This window comes from Orbicella faveolata, unplaced genomic scaffold, assembly GCF_042242905.1.
Source record: "Orbicella faveolata isolate gen_17 unplaced genomic scaffold, um_ofav_v1 contig_12, whole genome shotgun sequence".
Lineage (NCBI taxonomy): Eukaryota > Metazoa > Cnidaria > Anthozoa > Scleractinia > Merulinidae > Orbicella > Orbicella faveolata.
Window position 1 is genome coordinate 4,797,126 of NW_028301539.1, and position 17,396 is coordinate 4,814,521.

Genomic DNA, 17,396 nt, shown 5'->3' on the forward strand with positions numbered 1-17,396 from the left:
GTTTTGCGGAAGTCATTATGTAACTGATGTTGGATTAGGGGGCTGTTTTCTTGGAGAAAATTTAAATTGAAAGTGAAGGGACCGAATTTACTCTGAGCCGCCCCGTCCACACTACGCCGGAGGAAGTTGAAAACGGAGGTATCACTCTGAAAACGCGTCAAATGTTTTCCGTCCACACTTCGCCGGAGGAATTTGAAAACGCAACAATCACCGGTCATTTTGGATTTGTGTTTGAGGAAAACTCGTTGAGCGAAATCACAAGATTATCGTGCTGCCATCGTGTTTTCAAAATGTTTTTCGTCCACACGAAAACGAAAAGCCAGCGTTTTCACTGAATTCCCCCGGTTTGAAGAGCTTTTCCGAAAAGTTCCGTTTTCGTTCAGTATGGACGGTGGGTCTAACCGTAGAAATAAGTTCCTCCGGCGTAGTGCGGACGCAGCTTAAATTGTATTTCTTCTTTATTTTGAATATTATACGCAGTATAAATAAATTACGTTATAACGAACCACAAACAAAACGTTTCATCTATAAGTTAAAAATAAACTCAGTCAATTTGATGGCATATGGGTTAAAATTGAGGAATGCTCAACATGCTGGTCCAAAATACGTCACATTGTATTAATGTTTAATTTCAGTGGATCGATATATAGCTTCCTTCTTTTCTGGTATAAACGCTTTTCGGAGAATTTTTACTATGGACAATACATCAATTATTTTGGAGATAGTTAAAAAAGATCTTATTTGAATGTGTTCTTATAGTTTTCGTATTCGTGTTAATTCTTCTCGAGTTCTACGCAACAAATTATCAATTAATAAAATTTTCCAGCTTTACAATGAGAGTGCTTTTAAGCCAATCAGATACTTTCATGTATTTCACCGCAGATTGCAAATGAAAACAACAAATTTGTGAGAAATAGGCTCAATTTTGAACCGAGTTTCCTATCTCCTTTTTCGACTGCACGTAACTTGCTAGCACTGAGGCATGATCTTTGAGTAAGAAGTACATTTCTTTACGTCTTCAAGTATTTTCGACGTAATTAACGAGTTCGAAGATTTACGTAAAAGCTTAAAAATTGAATATATAAATGTGTTTGTGTTCAAATTTGCGGTCACAGGATATTTGCTCTCACAGCTCATAAACTTGTTTTGTCTGGCCGTCTAAAGGAATAATTCAGCTCCACTTAAACAAGCTCAGCAACGACTTCTTTGAAGGATAAGCTGGAACCAGCCGTCGACTCGTGCGGCCTTCGCAACACAGCGGTCAAACGTCTGCGCATGTGCGAGCAATGGAGCAACTAAAAGGCGGCCAAAATATTTTCATGACACTGTTCTTTTCGTGGGTCATCGGCATCCTATAAATGACATTTTCCTCGTTATTTATATATTTGTTTATGTTTTAGCCGGTACAACGAGAGCTAACAGAAATGACTTGAGAGTTAAAAATTGTTCTACCTTCTGCTTGTTGCAGGTCTTTCTTTTCCGTGGTATGTATTTTCCGTGCTCCTTGAATTTTTTGTCCGCCTCGACTTTGCATTTAGTGCACCAGTTTTTCCCAGGTTTGTAGTTTAGAAAATATTTTCCCACCTGGTCAAAGACCAGGTACAGGCGGTTTGTGATCGGTATTTTGGTCAGCTATGCCCCCATGACGATGCACATGAACATCGTTTGTCGTTTCGATTCATCTCGTTCCTGTGCTTCAGACAAATCAAGGATCCGGATGGAATCCCCACAGTCCTTGCCAAAATTTTTCCAGCTCGTCTGAGCGAAGCTGAATCACTGCAATTGTCTTTTTCTTCTCCCATTTTTCCTTCTTTTACACATCGTTTGTCGTCCGTTTCCGGCCTCACGCATCGTATGATTAATAAAAACAAATAAAAATATACTACGCCGTCGGCTCGTAGCATGACACGGGTTTTAAGACTTGTAAACTTTTTTGGTAAAGCTCAAAACAAAATGGTAAATCAACAGAATACCGGTAACTTAATAAACTTTGTGTCTGAAAAGTCTTAAGTTTTCCTTTTACCTGCTTTCTTTTCCTTTTACAGATTTCTATGAACTTTTCAATTTTTTTTCGTAAATTTTGCGTGACACCGGTTGTTTCCCATGTTTTCCTTTAAATTTTTGCGCGGGAAATTGGCGCGCGGCTGCCAAAAAATGTACCAATTTGCGCATGCCCGACGTTTGACCGCTGTGTTGGCCTTCGCGCGACTCCTTTTACTTGAGCCTGCTGTTCTAACAACCCAGCGTTTCTGTAGAAACCTATATAACGAATATGAATTAAATCACTTGCGAATAAATCTTTTTCGACTTGAGCGCAAGGGACTGCCAATGCTTTATATACTGGTCAGTAGATGTAGAAAAAGTTAACAGGAATCGAAGCAAGCAAGCAAGCAAGCAAGGAAGGGAGGAAGGGAGGGAGGGAGGGAGGAGTGCCGTGTTTCATCCACGCCTACATCAAGGATTAATGATTACGTCATTATTCGAGTTAAACAAGGAGAACTGAGGGTTAAATGGTTGGAACGTCACAAATAGAGTGAATATTTCTTATCAAAAAGAGGATGCGTATTTCTTCAGCTGCCAAAGTAATATGCCCTTGACAGGCGGAATTTGCCTTTCAGAGCAGAGTTTCAAATACTTTCAATTTCTACCGCTGCCTTTTTCAGTTATTACTCGGGTTCATCTTTTATTGACTACGATACAGAATAATAAAAACTTGAAATCTTCACTTGCGACTGCGGATAGTAGTTAAACATGTTTAGAATATATGCGATCGAGAACTTAATTTGAGTTAGACATCACATGCATACTTGGTTAAACTTCTAAAGTCGAACTTTCAAAGGCAAAGGTACCTGGTGCAAACATCGTTTGTTTTTCAAGAACCGGCTCGCCGGCTTTTCACTGAGATGTACTGAAATTAAAACAAAGAAGAGTTGTTAAATACCCGGGACAGACAACTAATAACTAATACCGTTGACGCTGGAAGATGGCGAGTCAGATGCCTTTTCCAGTTTTTTATTTAATTTTTTTAAAAAAAAGAATCAGCCAAGTGAGCAGCACATAGCAACAGATCTTGTCAACTTGCTCTATTTTCTTTGACCGTTTTCTTCTGATCACACAGACTTCGTCAGGGATTTTGAACAAGACGGCTAAAAGGAATTTATGTTACACCTAATCTATAGAATATACTTTCGACCTTCAGGGTGTGAACAGTAAAAACTCCTAGCTAGAGAGCACTACGTGCAGGCTATGACTAAAATCCTTCGTAAAAGTGCAATGCTTAATTTTGGAGCTCACGGATTTAACCCAAAATTAAACACATTTACCTCATATTACCTCATTTAGCTTCTGACCAGAATACCCCCCACCACCCCTCCCCCCCCCCCCGAAAAAAAAGGGGTGAAAAACGAGAAGTATGAGTAGCGATAAAATCAATTTTGCATCAAGAAAGAATTTACCTCTTGTAGACATTGTTAGCTTGGGCGAAATAAACGGGGGAGAATCGCAGAGCTTCTTGCTCCTCGCACCAAGCCTCTCTCTCCTCTTTTTTGCTCCGCCGTCTTTTTACGCAGCGCCCTAACTAAATGAGCGCCTATCAATAAAGACTTCTTAAGCTTAGAAATCTGTTTGGAAGACTCCAACATGACAAGCAGCCATTTTTTGCAGAATGGAAACAAATTTGCCTGTTGCAGTCCGAATTCGCGAGTCAGCCGTGTTGAATTGGTCTGTACGCGTGAGTAAGCGTAAGGACGCGAAAGATTACAGGTGTGACGATATGCACATTATCTAGATCAGTCAATCAGCATTAAGTTCGACCATGTGCTCGAGTTGTTGTTCGTTTTACAACATGGCAGTGTAGCATTACTTCGTTCTCAGAATAAAGTTCTGTTGAGTTTACTATTTATCGAGTTTATTGAGCCTGATTTATACAACAGGTATACTACCCTTGTTCTCACCCCCCACCCCCCACCCCCCTCCAACTGGATGTGTCAAAGTTGTTAACAGCTGTGTGCAAACATTTAGTGATCCTCAAAGAAAAAGATTCAACAATATATTATGCAATATGAGTAGAATTTCAAATTATCCAAGAAATTAAGAATAATCAACTATGCACAAACTAAAACAACAACAGCAACATCAAAATTGAACAACAACACAATTCTTTACAAAAATAGACAAACTCTTAGCTGGAAAAAAGATAATTGAAACAGAAAATTTGGTAAATTCACCCAGAATAACTTAAAAGCCAGTCGAACTGAGTGGCTAATCGTCGCATATTATTAACATTTTCATAAGATGTTTAAATTTAAGCAGATGTTTACTCATGTGTGTTTCCTTTGCTTTAATTTTGGGCGTATAGACAGCAAATAATGAATTGAAGAGTAAATTTGACACAGATTTTTTTGTAAACTTGCATAAAAGCAACGTAAAAGTGTCATTCATTTACAAACAGAGAAACAGAAACGTTGGAAAAGTTTTCTTTTTTTTAACTTCGATAAAAACCAACAGCAGCTTGTAACCAGTGGTTTGGAAAAGGCAAGAAAGGAATTTAAACCCCTCGGGGAGCGGGCTAGCTCCAAGAAAAATTCGGTGGGGTTGCGCCGCCCGCATGCCAAAATTCTTACCCTATTTATGACCAAAATCTGCGAGTTAAGAACAGAGTTTCTTCTTGAAATAACTGCAATAAAATTTTACGGCTTCTTAAACTGCGAAATTTTAGGGCGCCAAACAAAAGTGGCACAAAGGTTTAAACACGCCATTCCTTGTCACGCATTTAGAAATGGAAAATCAACAATGCGCTCGTGGAAAAGTCAATAAGCCGGTTTTTCGGTAGTTATTTGAAGAAGAAACCCTGTTCTTTCGCTGAATTAACTTGATGTAACCCCATATCATGTACCAAAGTGCTATTTTACCCTCTCAATTCTGCCATTTTTTTGTCCGCCGACATGAGTGAAATATTGAAGAAAAACAAACACTGCCCAAAAAAATAAGTTTGCGATGGAACGGGACAAATAACATTTCAAACTGTTCGTAAATATGAGTTCTTTCCATTAAGATATTCCCACGGTCAGATTTACCGTTTTGTTTATTTTTAAGCGAAGTTCAAATAATGCATTGTGTGGACCTCGTGAACTGACGTGAGAGCCGCCAAACCGATTTTGCCGCTGTTCGCGTAAAATAAAAATCTAAACGAACTTAAATTATTTTTTGAAAAAAAATAGTTAATCCAGGCCTATAATCTGGCAAAGTTTAGGGATTTTCATCTTTTTCATTTTGCACATCTCCAGGCGAAATTTCGGGATGGTTGCTCTAAAGTGTTTGAAAGCATGACAGGTTTACCTTGGGTTGAAGAATAAATTTCTTATCATAGAACCCGACCGTTTCCAGAATGTAAGAATTTTTTTCTGAAATTAAAAACACGAGCTTCAAGCCCAGTAGTTGGATTATAAATTTATATTTTTGTTCTTATATCGATATTTTTAATTTGTAGAAAACAAAAGTCATGCAGTCTTTGGAAAAAAAACCATCTGCTCGGCTGGTTAAATTGTTAATTTTCCAAATTGATAACTCATGGATGACAAGTTTAGCAAATTAAAAAGCGTGGATAATTTTGAACAATGCACTCCCCAGCCAGCTTTCACACCAACAACGACAATTGCAAACCTATTGCAGCGCTACCGTAATGGCTACAGAAAGCGTTTCCGGAGACGAAAAGCAGGACACTTTTATGATTGTACTATACTGCTCGTCAAATAAAACTGCTGGAATACACGGCCAGTTGACATTTATCTCAGCTTTAAACGCTTTTCTGTCCATTACGGCATTTCTTGGAAATGCTTTGATCCTAGTTGCTCTTCGCAAAGAGTCTTCACTTCATCCGCCTTCCAAACTTTTGCTTCGTTGCCTTGCATCAACAGATCTCTGTGTTGGTCTTATTGTGGAGCCTCTGTACGTGACTTTGTTGGTGATTGTAGTGAAAGAACATTGGGATATTTGTTGCCGCGTAGCAGTCGCAGTTTCTATTACAGGCCGTAGCTTGTATGCAGTGTCTCTGTTGACACTGACTGCAATAAGCGTGGACAGACTTCTCGCCCTGTTGTTGGGACTGAGATACAGACAAGTTGTAACTTTGAAGCGGACCTACTTGATCACTATTACCTTTTACGTGTTGTCCACTGCCTTTTCAACAATGGAGAGCTTTTGGAATTCCCTTATAGGGTCATGGTATGCCATGATAGTTATCGTACTGTGTCTGGTAACCTCGGTCTTCTGTTACACGAGGATTTTCTTCACCCTCCGTCATCATCAACATCAACTGCAAGACCATGTTCAACAACCGAACCAAACAAATCAACTGAACATAGCGCGATACAAAAAGGCAGTGTCCAGTGCACTGTGGCTGCAGTTCATGTTAGTCGTCTGCTATCTACCATTATTTTTGGTAACTGTGGTTCTTCATTTGAGGCCATCTTCATCTGTTTCTCTCATCTGGAGTTATACATTAACTTTAGTTTCCTTAAACTCGTCATTAAACCCGATTCTTTACTGTTGGAAGATCGACGGAGTGAGACAAACAGTGAAGGACACAATCAGACAAGTACTTTGCTGTTGATCGAATGAGCTATTGTTTCTTGTTTTATTTTTGCCATTTATAAATATAAAAAAACACATCAATGTATTTTATAGGCATGCAAGGAAGCCCGGAGAAGCCAATAAGGCTTATGTAAAGGATTACCTTGAGTAATTAAGTCTTAAAAAGAGAACAAAAATGCTGCCATCGGCACGCAAAATAATCAAGAAAAGCACACTCAAGCACACTAAGAGAAGTAAAATTTACTAATACCAAGAAAGGTGACGAACGTTTAGAGGTGAATACAGCAAAAATAAGAGGCATTTTGAATTTCAGTGCTGAGAGAATTAAATAATTTTAGGCCTCACGGAACGGTATCCTCCCCCTTGGACCCCTGATGCCCAAGTTTTTGAGACATGCGCAGAGTACTTTTTTTGGGAAACTGCTGTTCCTAGGAATACGCGGGCTCGACTCGCCAATGTTTACATTCAAGCTCACTCAAGCAAATTATTTTGAAATTGCAACAAAATGTCGAGCAGATGGGACGAAAAAGAGTTCACGGCAGTCATTTTTCCCGGTTAAATCAACCGTCAGTAAAGAAGAAGAAAGAAATTACCAATGAAAACGTGAAAAAAAATAGCTGCAAGCAGTGTCCGCGAAGAATTGAAAAACCTGTCGAGCGAGGAAAAAATCGACAAACTCGAGCGGGACTGTAAACGCCTACAGTGTGAAAGTGCCGGCCTGAAAAGGACAACACAAACTCTACGACGAAGTATAGGTAAGTGTCTGCTCAAGTAGTCATCAAGCCGTCTATAAATCTCCTAAAAAGTGTTTCGTAACGTTTCTGAATTACCAGTAAAAGCCGCTTTCCCGCAAACACATTAAAAATTCGTGGCGATGTCAATAAATGCGAGTTTCGATGTTGTCATTAAAACTTTTAAATTCAAACTTATTTAACGTAATAATATATTACCACTACAAGGGGTCAAGGAATACTTAAAAGGAAAATAGTTTTAAAAAGTTTGTAAAATGAAGCAAACTAAATGGTATGGTCACATAGGACACGGCTTTGTGTCTATATACCAAACTTGAAGCGGCGATTTTGGCGATCGAGTTGGACGCCGAGTTCCGAAGCAGACAAAAATTTAATAACATACTCTGGACTGGATATCACCGCTTCGCAAAAAGAGGGCTCCTTCATAGCTGGGTACGCAGTAAACCAGATTTGAATCGCAGCTAAATGCTCTTTTAAAAAAGTCTGCTTGCTCGAACCATTGCAAAATGTTCAAAATTGGATAGATATTTAGGTTATTTTTAATTTTGTGTGGCCGGCCGGCTTTCGTATATTACGCCAGTACTTCAGGTACTTTCGTAGGTTAATGTAAAAAAAAAAAAAAAACAGCCTTTTAACCAAAAGCGACCGACAAATTTTAGTCTAGTCGTAAATTTTGTGAGAATGCATTTTTTTCCCCAAAGGGTTTGTCTGCCTTTCGTTTTGTAAATTAGCAAGTCAACACCTCGACTCGATATAAGCGGACCGCTGAGGAAACAGTAACTTTCAGAAATCCACACAAGTACACTGTATACCTAAGTTTTTCTATCCTTAAATTTATTATTTAAATAACAGAAAATACAAGTTTGTACTCTCATAAAACTTGTAAGGCCCTATTTATCATGGCAAGGAACAGTTTTTAATAATGACATTTTCATAAGGTCGTAATACTAGCAATAATGATAAATATTGCATAAAACGTACAACAGTTTTTAAAGACATGTTTCGGCATGCTTATGCCATCTTCAGTTTAATAGAGTGACTAATGATACGTGACACAAGTTATATACTACAAAATATGAATAAATTATTTACAATATGCATTACAAAACAGTGGAAACGGAAATTACAGAGTTAAAAAGGTGTTGAAGTGATGTAACTGTTTGTTAAGGTCAGGTTTGTTCTTACTAATATAAAAGGCTTCTTTAAGTTTAAGATCAATAGAGCTATTCGCTGAGTCTAAGATGCGAAAACAAGAAGGTGTGCACATGCCCTGCATGAAGAAAATTGAGAAAGATGTTTAAAAATATGCGAGTTTTTATCGCTTACTGTATGTTCTTTAATCCTGGTAGAAAAATGGCGACTGGTTTCACCAATATAACAGGAATTACATCCCGCACAAGTAAATTGATAAACTACCATGGATTTTAGAGCATCAGGAGTACGATCTTTAAAACTGAACATATTCTTGATTTTGAAAGAAGTAAAAACTAATTTGATATTAAGATCCGTTTCACAAAAACGTTTAAGTAATTGCCGTAGTTTGAGTTCCGTTATTCTAGAGTACTGGCCGATAAAAGGAAGCTTAAAATAGCGTATATTGTTTTCATCATTAACGTTGCGGCTTTTTTGATCAGAAGGCTTGTTAAGATACCGCTTGAAGGTTTTTTCAATGATGTGTGAAGGAAACGAGTTACGTTTTAGAGTGTCCGAAAGCTTGATCAGATCGTTTTCAAAACCGGAAGAAGTGTTGTTGATTTTATAAGTTCGGTCAATGAGAGTACGGACAAGGCCAATTTTATAGCGAAACGGAGTGAAACTAAAAAAATTTGTTAAGAGACCAGTGTAGGTTTTTTTATGAAAAACTGAAAAAACGCAGTCATGCGAAGAGTTGTCAATCAGAACATCCAAAAAGGAAAGTTTACCGTCGTTCTGTTTCTCGAAAGTAAATTTGATGTTGGGATGTTGAGAATTGATGAATTCAAAGAAAGACATGGCATCCCGCTCATTTTTAAAGACGCAAAAAGTATCGTCAACATAACGCCTATAGAGTAAGATGTCGGCCTTGTTAAAATTATTTAGCCATGTTTCTTCGTGAAATCCAAGAAAAAGATTAGCTAAAATAGGTGCTAAAGGGGAGCCCATAGCTACCCCATCGACTTGATCATAAAATTTACCATTGAAAAGAAAATGAGTCTCGGATGTGGCAAATGAAAACAATTTCTTAAGGTCGGGTTTTTTGATGGAAAATTTGGGATGATGTTTCAAAATAAGGTCAACGGCAATATCGATAGTTTCATATTTACAGTATTTTTGAGAAGAATTAACAATGACCTAAGGAAAGATGTCTTGAAGTTACAACGTGAAGCAAAGAAGCGTGAAAGAACTTTGAAGTCTACTGAATTGAAAACGGAACAAGTCGGTAACAAACTACGAGGGACAAAATCTGCTTCCACAAAGCTGAAAAGACAATTAAAGGAAAATGATGAAAATGTAAAGAAACCTAGGTATTCCCTTGTGGATACATTTTCTCATGGCAAAAATGGAACAAATCATAGAACAGTCGTGTTTATGGCCTGCATGAGATATTTACAGCATGCATGTTTGCTTTCTAGCCAAAAGACACTCATTGCATTACATCTAATTTTCAGTATTTTATTCAACTGTAGCCCCCCAACAAATGTTGTTGTCTCGCCATCCACACTGGCAGACTGGAATATCCTATTAGGGGAAGCCGATAAACTGATATTATGCAAAAGATTTGCAAGTAGCCAATATGATTTCCATTTATGGAGTGATGACTCCAACAAAGGTGGTGAAGAGCGGCACATTGTAGGTGTCCACACCTGGTGCCCAGAGATCAATAAACCCAGGTCATATGTCCACGAGAATGCCAGTTCTTCGTACAAAACCTGCCAAACATTGTACAGTCTTTGAACATTGATCTTCCATCCACTTTGGACATGCATACCACCCAGTTACCTATGCAAGAAGAATGAAAGTCAAATATGGGGTGACTCTTTCTAAAAATGTATTTTCGTGAAAAGATTATTTTCAATTGTAACAATTTCATACTAAACAAATGTGCTTCAACTATGTTCTATCTGAGATTCAGATAAAGTAATAGTTTGCGGGGAGTCTTAACCATTTGTAAAATACAAATTGTTGCAGTGTAAATAATAGTGATCATAAATATCAAAATACTTCTGAGTGATTATAATGTAATGCATGATTACTGTAGAGTTGTACAGTCAGCAGTTTACAGTGAATGTGAATATAAAAATACTTCTGAGTGATTATAATGCATGATTGCTGTAAAGTTGTACAGTCGGCAGTTTACAATGTATTTGAACATACATCATAGTTTTTCATTATCATTCATATGGGGCAGTTGTTTAAAACTAGCATGATAAGTAAGCTGCCTAATTTTCACAGCAAAAATGTCAGTATTGCTAATTTTTAACGAAAAGTTTGCTTAAAATTACACAAGAGTGTAGCTTGTATAAAATAAAATAACATAAAGCAGTGTACTAGTGTACATGAGGTACCATGTTGCATGAGAGAAAAAACAAGGTTGAAAGGAATCGAAAGTAACTTAATATAGTGGAATGTAAAGCAGAGCACTGTTTATTAAAACCTGATGTAACTGATAAAACGCACAATAGACTGAATAATTTTATTCCCTCCCAAAATATCATGAAAATATTATCAACAGCGGGATGTCTAAACAAGACCACCTTTATTCAGATCATTAAAAATGAAAGTGCCTATTATGTTGGAAAAAAATCATTACTGGAATACCAAACAGTTGTTGTGGCTTACTAATCAATACTAGCAGGGGGTATTTACCTGAAAGAATGGAGCGTGAACTCACCTCTCGTAGCCTCGAATTTAACATCTCCCAAGCTGTCTCCGTGCGCTTAGTACATTCGATATTTATTCCACTACAATATCTTGGGCGAGCGGGGAAAAAGTTGAAATAACTTCAAGAGCAAGCTGTCTAGGCCTCTAGACCTTCATTATCCAGGAAACTAGAAGGCAAATCTCGAATTTCACCGTTTCGGTTTTTTGATATCACCGCCTCTGCCCGCTGAGGACGGCAAAAAAGTAAAAAAATACGTATTTCTGCCACTTACGCGACGAAAGAGAAAAAATTAAAACGGTAGAACTTTCAGCTGTGTCCCATTCTTCCTTCTTTGCACGTCTATGGGCCAAAAACTTCGCGTCGGAAGACGATATTCAGCCAAAAAGTTTACAATAATTTGACTGGAGCAAGTGTTCCCGAGAAACGGTTCGACTGCGCATGTCATAAATTTTTTCCTGCTGATGTACTGCATACCATTCCGTGAGGCCTAAATTTGGGGCCTTGAAAACGGAAAGAGAATGTTTGTACATTTTTCCTACAGTAGGGCAAACGGAGAGAATTCTTAGCCCTAGTATTGTATTTATGTTCGTCGCAGTTAAGTAAAACCATCTCGGTGAAACTTTCCGGAAGAAGGCGATTTTTGTAAAGGTACATAAATTTACCTATTTGAAGTTTAATAATGTTTTCAAATTTAAGGATTATTAACCCTAGGACGTACAAGCTAACTCATACCCCCGCCGAGGTACAAGGGGAGCGGGGGCGGGGTTGATGGAACCCCCCTCTGGATTTTCGATCTGTTAGGCACAGTAAAATAAATTTACACTCATTAAATAGCCCTGCGTTTGCTCTACGAGATGATACCATTTTTGTTGGTTATGACGTCATATGATCCGCCATCTTGTATTTCACTCTTTTCTTAAAAGTCAAGAAATAACAGAATTAATGCATAATCAAGCCAAATGTTTGTGAAATGCACAAATTCGCGAATTTCGGAAGTTTGATGAAGAAAACTGGATAAAGGTACAGAATGATGTCAAAAAAGTTGATTTTTGGCCAAACCTACATAAAATTTGTGGTTGCCATGGCAGCGTCAAAAATGATGGACACACAACTGACGTATCAAAATTTTGGCAGAGGATGAATGAACAGCTACTGAATGTTTCAGCCCCTTAGAGTGAATCGTCTTTTCAAAAATTTGAAAACACCCTATGGGTGGGTGGCATCCATCTCTCCCTCCTTGTACGTCCGGCCGGGGCTAACCTCACAAAAATAGGATCAGTATCTCTCGAAATTATCCTAATGATTCGTCGCTGAAGTTTATTTAAACGTTTGAGATTTGATTCATAAGTCGAACGTGAGGCACTTGCACAGTAGTTTAAATAGGGATAAACTAAACACTAAACATACGGCTGGAACACGAAATTGGAATTGCTAATTGGTATGAGCGAAATGGCATGATTGTAAATCCAGACAAGCACCAGGCAATGGTGCTTGGCGCGATCAGTAATTACGAAAAAAAAAAAAAAAAAAAAAAAAAAAGAATTCGCTTTTCCCGTTAAGAATTCAATTGATTTATTGGGTGTAACTATTGACAAGGATTTTGAGCTTTAATCGTCACATCTCACAGATATGTGAGAAGGTTAACAAACAACTCAGTGTTCTCAAGAGATTTAAAAATATCATTACCAGAAATGTCATGCTACGTTTATACAAGGCTTTTATCCTACCACACCTTCAATATTGCTCTCTTAGGCCCGGCTCGAACTAGAGCCAATTTTGTTTGTATAAGTAATAAATCTGTCAACAAGTAGCGTAAAATAAGTTCGACCCCAGTTTCAAAAACTTGCCAAATTTTTGCGGATTGCCAAAATTTCGCCAATCTCCAAAGAGGCCGAACTGCTGCCTCGGAAGCTTCCAAATTTTGGCAAAGCAAACAATTTTGTTATTTTAACCATTTAACTGTCATATTTTTTTAAAACATACCTGGATAAAATTACGGCGAGAAAATAACTTTGACGGCTAGTCCAGTTTGACGCTTGCGATGGCGGGACAAAATCATTTTTTACCCGGTCCATCTGACGCTTTTTTCAGTTATTTCTTATACTACTACTAATTATTCTTATATTCTTAGACAGTTAAATGGTTATAATTACTTATAAGAACACATAGCGTGGATAAAAATCTGGGAAGAGTTAAACTCTCGCATGATTACTTGTTACGTATATTTTAATCAGTAACGTTTTGGTTCCAGCATGTTGGCCTAATGCGACCACTGCCAAAATTTGGAACTTGCGAAATTTTTGCGAATTTTTTTCCTCGCCAAAAATTGGAAATGTTTTAAATAAACAAAATTGGCTTTAGTGCGACGCGGGCCTTTGGGATTTTTCTGGAACTAGAAATTGTGACAAACTGAAGTCTTTGAACAAAGGTATTTTACGATTTATTTTTAATGATTCATTGTTTAGTTATGATGAACTCTTAAAGAAAGCAAAGATAGCATCCTTATACACTGGAAGACTTCACAAAATTCCTACGGTAGTTTTCAAGAGATTATTTGTTGCTACGTATCCTGGATATCTAAAAGAACTATTCGTTTTTTGTAACTCCAGTTATTTATTAAGAGAAAAGAATATTCTGACCTTACGTATACCAAGAACAACAAGTTATGGACTTGAGTGCATCCGATATCAAGCTGCAAAAATTTGGAATTCGCTCCCAGACAGTATGAGAACAATAACATCATTTAAAGATTTTAAGACAGTCATAAAGAAAATGAACTTTTACTAGTAGTTATACTTATTGTATTAGTAGTAGTTTTAATTATTGTATTTTAATAATTTAATTGATTTATTTATTCTTATTTCATTTTATTTTTTCTCGAAGATATTAGCTCAATAGAGCTACTCTGGTAATTCGAGTTGAAACAAAGTGTATGTATATATGTATGTATGTAGGCTATCTGCTCCTACGACTAATGTTGTATCGATACCCAAACGAACAACACACTTATCAAAGATCAATCAGAGTGAGCTGGAGGAGTTAGAGACATGGCGAAAAGACGATGCTGCGCGAGTAAGTTCTTCAATATGGTGGAATTTGTGGCGTTATCGAATGCAGTTACAGTGTAACCTGGAGTGTAACAAGGATATCAAAAGCCACTTAAAGTCCTTCAGATTTTTTTCGAGAAACCAAGAAAATTCTTGGAAATGACAATCTCATTAGTTAGTTAGGTAGGTAGGTAGGTAGGTAGGTAGGTGTTCTTTATTTATCCGCGGTATCAATTTTTGTAATCCATCAAATATTTTCGCTCGCGCGCGATTGGTCTAAACGCGTCACGTGACCGAATATTACCCAGCTGAAACTGGGGAATATCCGAGAATATTCCCCAATTTTCAAAACTGCGCGCGAAGCTCACGGTTTTCCTCGAGCTACGCTCTCGGAAAACTCTTCGCTTCTCGGAACAGATAATGTCCGCGGACAAATATCCGAGCATATTTTCGCGCCGAATGGGGGCTATTGTTTATATATAACACGCTCTTCCATCGAGCCTTGCTTACGTAACTAATTAAATTATCTAATGTAACTAAATTAATTTTATGCACAGAATTATACTAAAAACTATTGAAAACTATCCTGTATAATGATTAGCTATCGTGATATAATCTTGATTATATAAAAGAGTGGGCTGTATCTTAGCACACAAAGACAAGCTGTTCCAGAGAACAGAACCGCGATATTGAAAACTTCTTTTGCCTGCGTCAGTATTCGGTCTAGGAACGAAAAGGTTGTATTTTGAATTTCTTAGATTGTGTGAGCGAACACTGGATGTGGACTTAAACTCCATTCAAACTAGTCGGAGAAGGATTATGGGGGGCATTAAACAGAATAATTCCTAGTTGCTCAGAACGCCATCGCTCCAAAGAATCCCAGCCGAGGTCACTGAGTAAAGTGGAAGTTCTTATATTTAAGTCAGAAAAAGTAATTAAACGCGCAGCCCTATTTTGTAGTTTTTGGAGTTTCTCAGAATGACACAAACCTATGTTGCCCCATATAGGGCTACAATAAGTTGGAAGAGAGCTTCATAGATCATAATAAGAGTCTCATGGGGAACCAAATCCCTGACACGTTTGATAGCCCCGAGACCGGCAGATGCTTTTTTGACAATATTGCCAATGTGGGAGTCCCACGATAAGCTCTCATTCAAATCAATGCCAAGATACTTGTAGGTTTTAGCTCCCTCTAGGGCTGGAGAAGGTTCAGCGATTTAATTTTTACATCAAACTGGTGGTTTAAGTTAAGTAATTTGTTACGGCTACCAATACTTGATTGGGTCAGGAGCCCATGACCCGCTCCTGATTAGGTACAGGTCTGGAAGTTGTTTCATGCAACTTAAGGATCTGTGGAGATAATCCACACGACAAATGGGAATAAATTCATTCAAGTCCATGAATTTACTAGAAGATTCAGAACAGTTCTTCCCTGTCAGTGCTCAAGCCAGTGACGAAGTTCTTGATGAACAGAGAGCCAGAAACTCTCCCCAATGATAACAGGCCGTATTCTATGACTTATATGTACACTTGTAGGCTTCAGTGTACTTTGAAATCAGTCTGACCAGATAAAAACCAACACACCAGTCCTTGTGTTAAGAGTTTTCATGATCAATGACTAGCCAGAAGCAAGGAAGTCCAGTTCTGGCTGCGAATAGTGCGTTTTAGCCGTCCCGGATATACTCAGGCTCAGTTCGCTAGGAAAACACAAGAAAAGAAAATAATCACTCTGTCTTGATTAGGGAAGATTCAATGTATATATTTAAAGTTGAGAACGTTTCACAGCGATGTAAACGTCTGTGTAGCAAGAAGCTGAAAAGTGTAAAATTTCAGATTGATTTCCTAGGCTTTCAAATTGGCAAAATAAAATCGATTTTTCAACCGTGGCCACGATTTCGTTGATTTTTAGCGACAATTACTCTTAATTTCTAAAGGAAAATAGTTTATTTGAGTGTTTTGCTCGGGTTTCCACCTTTAGCTGTTGACGAGTAATTTGAGAATTCAAAGAATATCTGAATTCATGGAGTCAGAAAAGGAGAACATCAAAGAGAAATTTTTAATTTGGCACTCAAGAAGTATTTTACTAAGCTAGAATTTCTGACTGCTCGCAGATGTTCGCTCGTGTTTTTCGTTTTCATTAATTTTGAGTATACATACAGCAAATATTGAATTACTGAGTAAATTACACGGAGGCCTGTTTGTCAGCTTAGAAATAAAAGAATGGAAAGTTGTCAGTCATTGTGAACAAGACTTTGGATATGAAAAGCAGCATCGTGTACTCAGTGTTTTGAAAGACGCGGAAAATGAAATAAAAACCAGCTCTGGCAAAGGAGTTATTTCTAGAGAAAGAGCAAGAAGTTGTTCATTTGAATTAGTTGTTGTGTATTTATGTCGACTTAACAGAAACTCTCCCTTACGTAAAAGGGCCCGTGAAACAAATTAATAAAGAGTATTGATCTTCATACAGTTTCCCTGCAGAGGAGCTTTATTCCAAACGAGGAAGTTATTTTCCCATATGCCTTTTTCTCGAAGACATCAGGGTATTGAAAACGATGTTTTGTACACGCGATATTCATGACATGATATCAGTCGTTATTCAGTACTATTTGTTCACTTAAACGTCGTCTTCCAAAAAATGACGGTTTTTCTTTGGGTTGAGTGATAAGAGTGATAGTAAGTTTAGTTTCTTGGTTTTTGTGTTATAGTTTTGGTCTTCTAAACATTGAAGTAGCGCATTCTTTCACATTTTCTATTATGTGCATGGTTTTGTGGTTGGAATGAAAAATGATCGTCTAGCCGCCAAGAAAAACAACGACAAAACTTAACATAAAATAAGAATGATAATTACTAACAGATGAGATTCTTTTAAAGCTGATGCTGAGTTTAGTTTATTGTATATTGACGGTGGTGCACGTGTTTGCCGGTAGGAGTAACAACGAAAAAAAAATCATTGTTGTAGATTCAATTTTCTAGCGGAAATTTGCAGTGAAGATTTGTTTGTAATTGTGGATAAAAAGATCAAAAAAGACAGGATAATTTTCATGTTTTCTTGTCGGAGTGCATTATTCAAACGCAATTGGAATACGATAGGCTAATACTAAGTACAATAAGAGGGCTGCGTTGCGGTTTTTGGATGCCGATCGT

At 37.6% G+C, this 17,396-nt stretch overlaps 2 protein-coding genes across 2 annotated transcripts; both read left to right on the forward strand.

Annotated features, from left to right (window-relative positions):
- The first annotated feature begins 5,568 nt into the window (after positions 1–5,568).
- LOC149116236 (melanocyte-stimulating hormone receptor-like) lies at positions 5,569–9,259 on the forward strand. Its single transcript, XM_089282170.1, has one exon. It carries the CDS (start codon positions 5,681–5,683, stop codon positions 6,608–6,610), a length of 930 nt encoding a protein of 309 aa, XP_089138296.1. The 5' UTR covers positions 5,569–5,680; the 3' UTR covers positions 6,611–9,259.
- Positions 8,624–11,514, forward strand: LOC149116237 (uncharacterized). Its single transcript, XM_089282171.1, has one exon. It carries the CDS (start codon positions 9,597–9,599, stop codon positions 10,275–10,277), a length of 681 nt encoding a protein of 226 aa, XP_089138297.1. The 5' UTR covers positions 8,624–9,596; the 3' UTR covers positions 10,278–11,514.
- Positions 11,515–17,396: the final 5,882 nt, after the last annotated feature.

What these genes read in the sequence shown, in the direction of transcription:
- LOC149116236 (XM_089282170.1), top strand. Translation starts at nt 5,681, where the DNA reads ATGGCTACAGAAAGCGTTTCCGGAGACGAAAAGCAGGACACTTTTATG.
- LOC149116237 (XM_089282171.1), top strand. Translation starts at nt 9,597, where the DNA reads ATGATGTTTCAAAATAAGGTCAACGGCAATATCGATAGTTTCATATTT.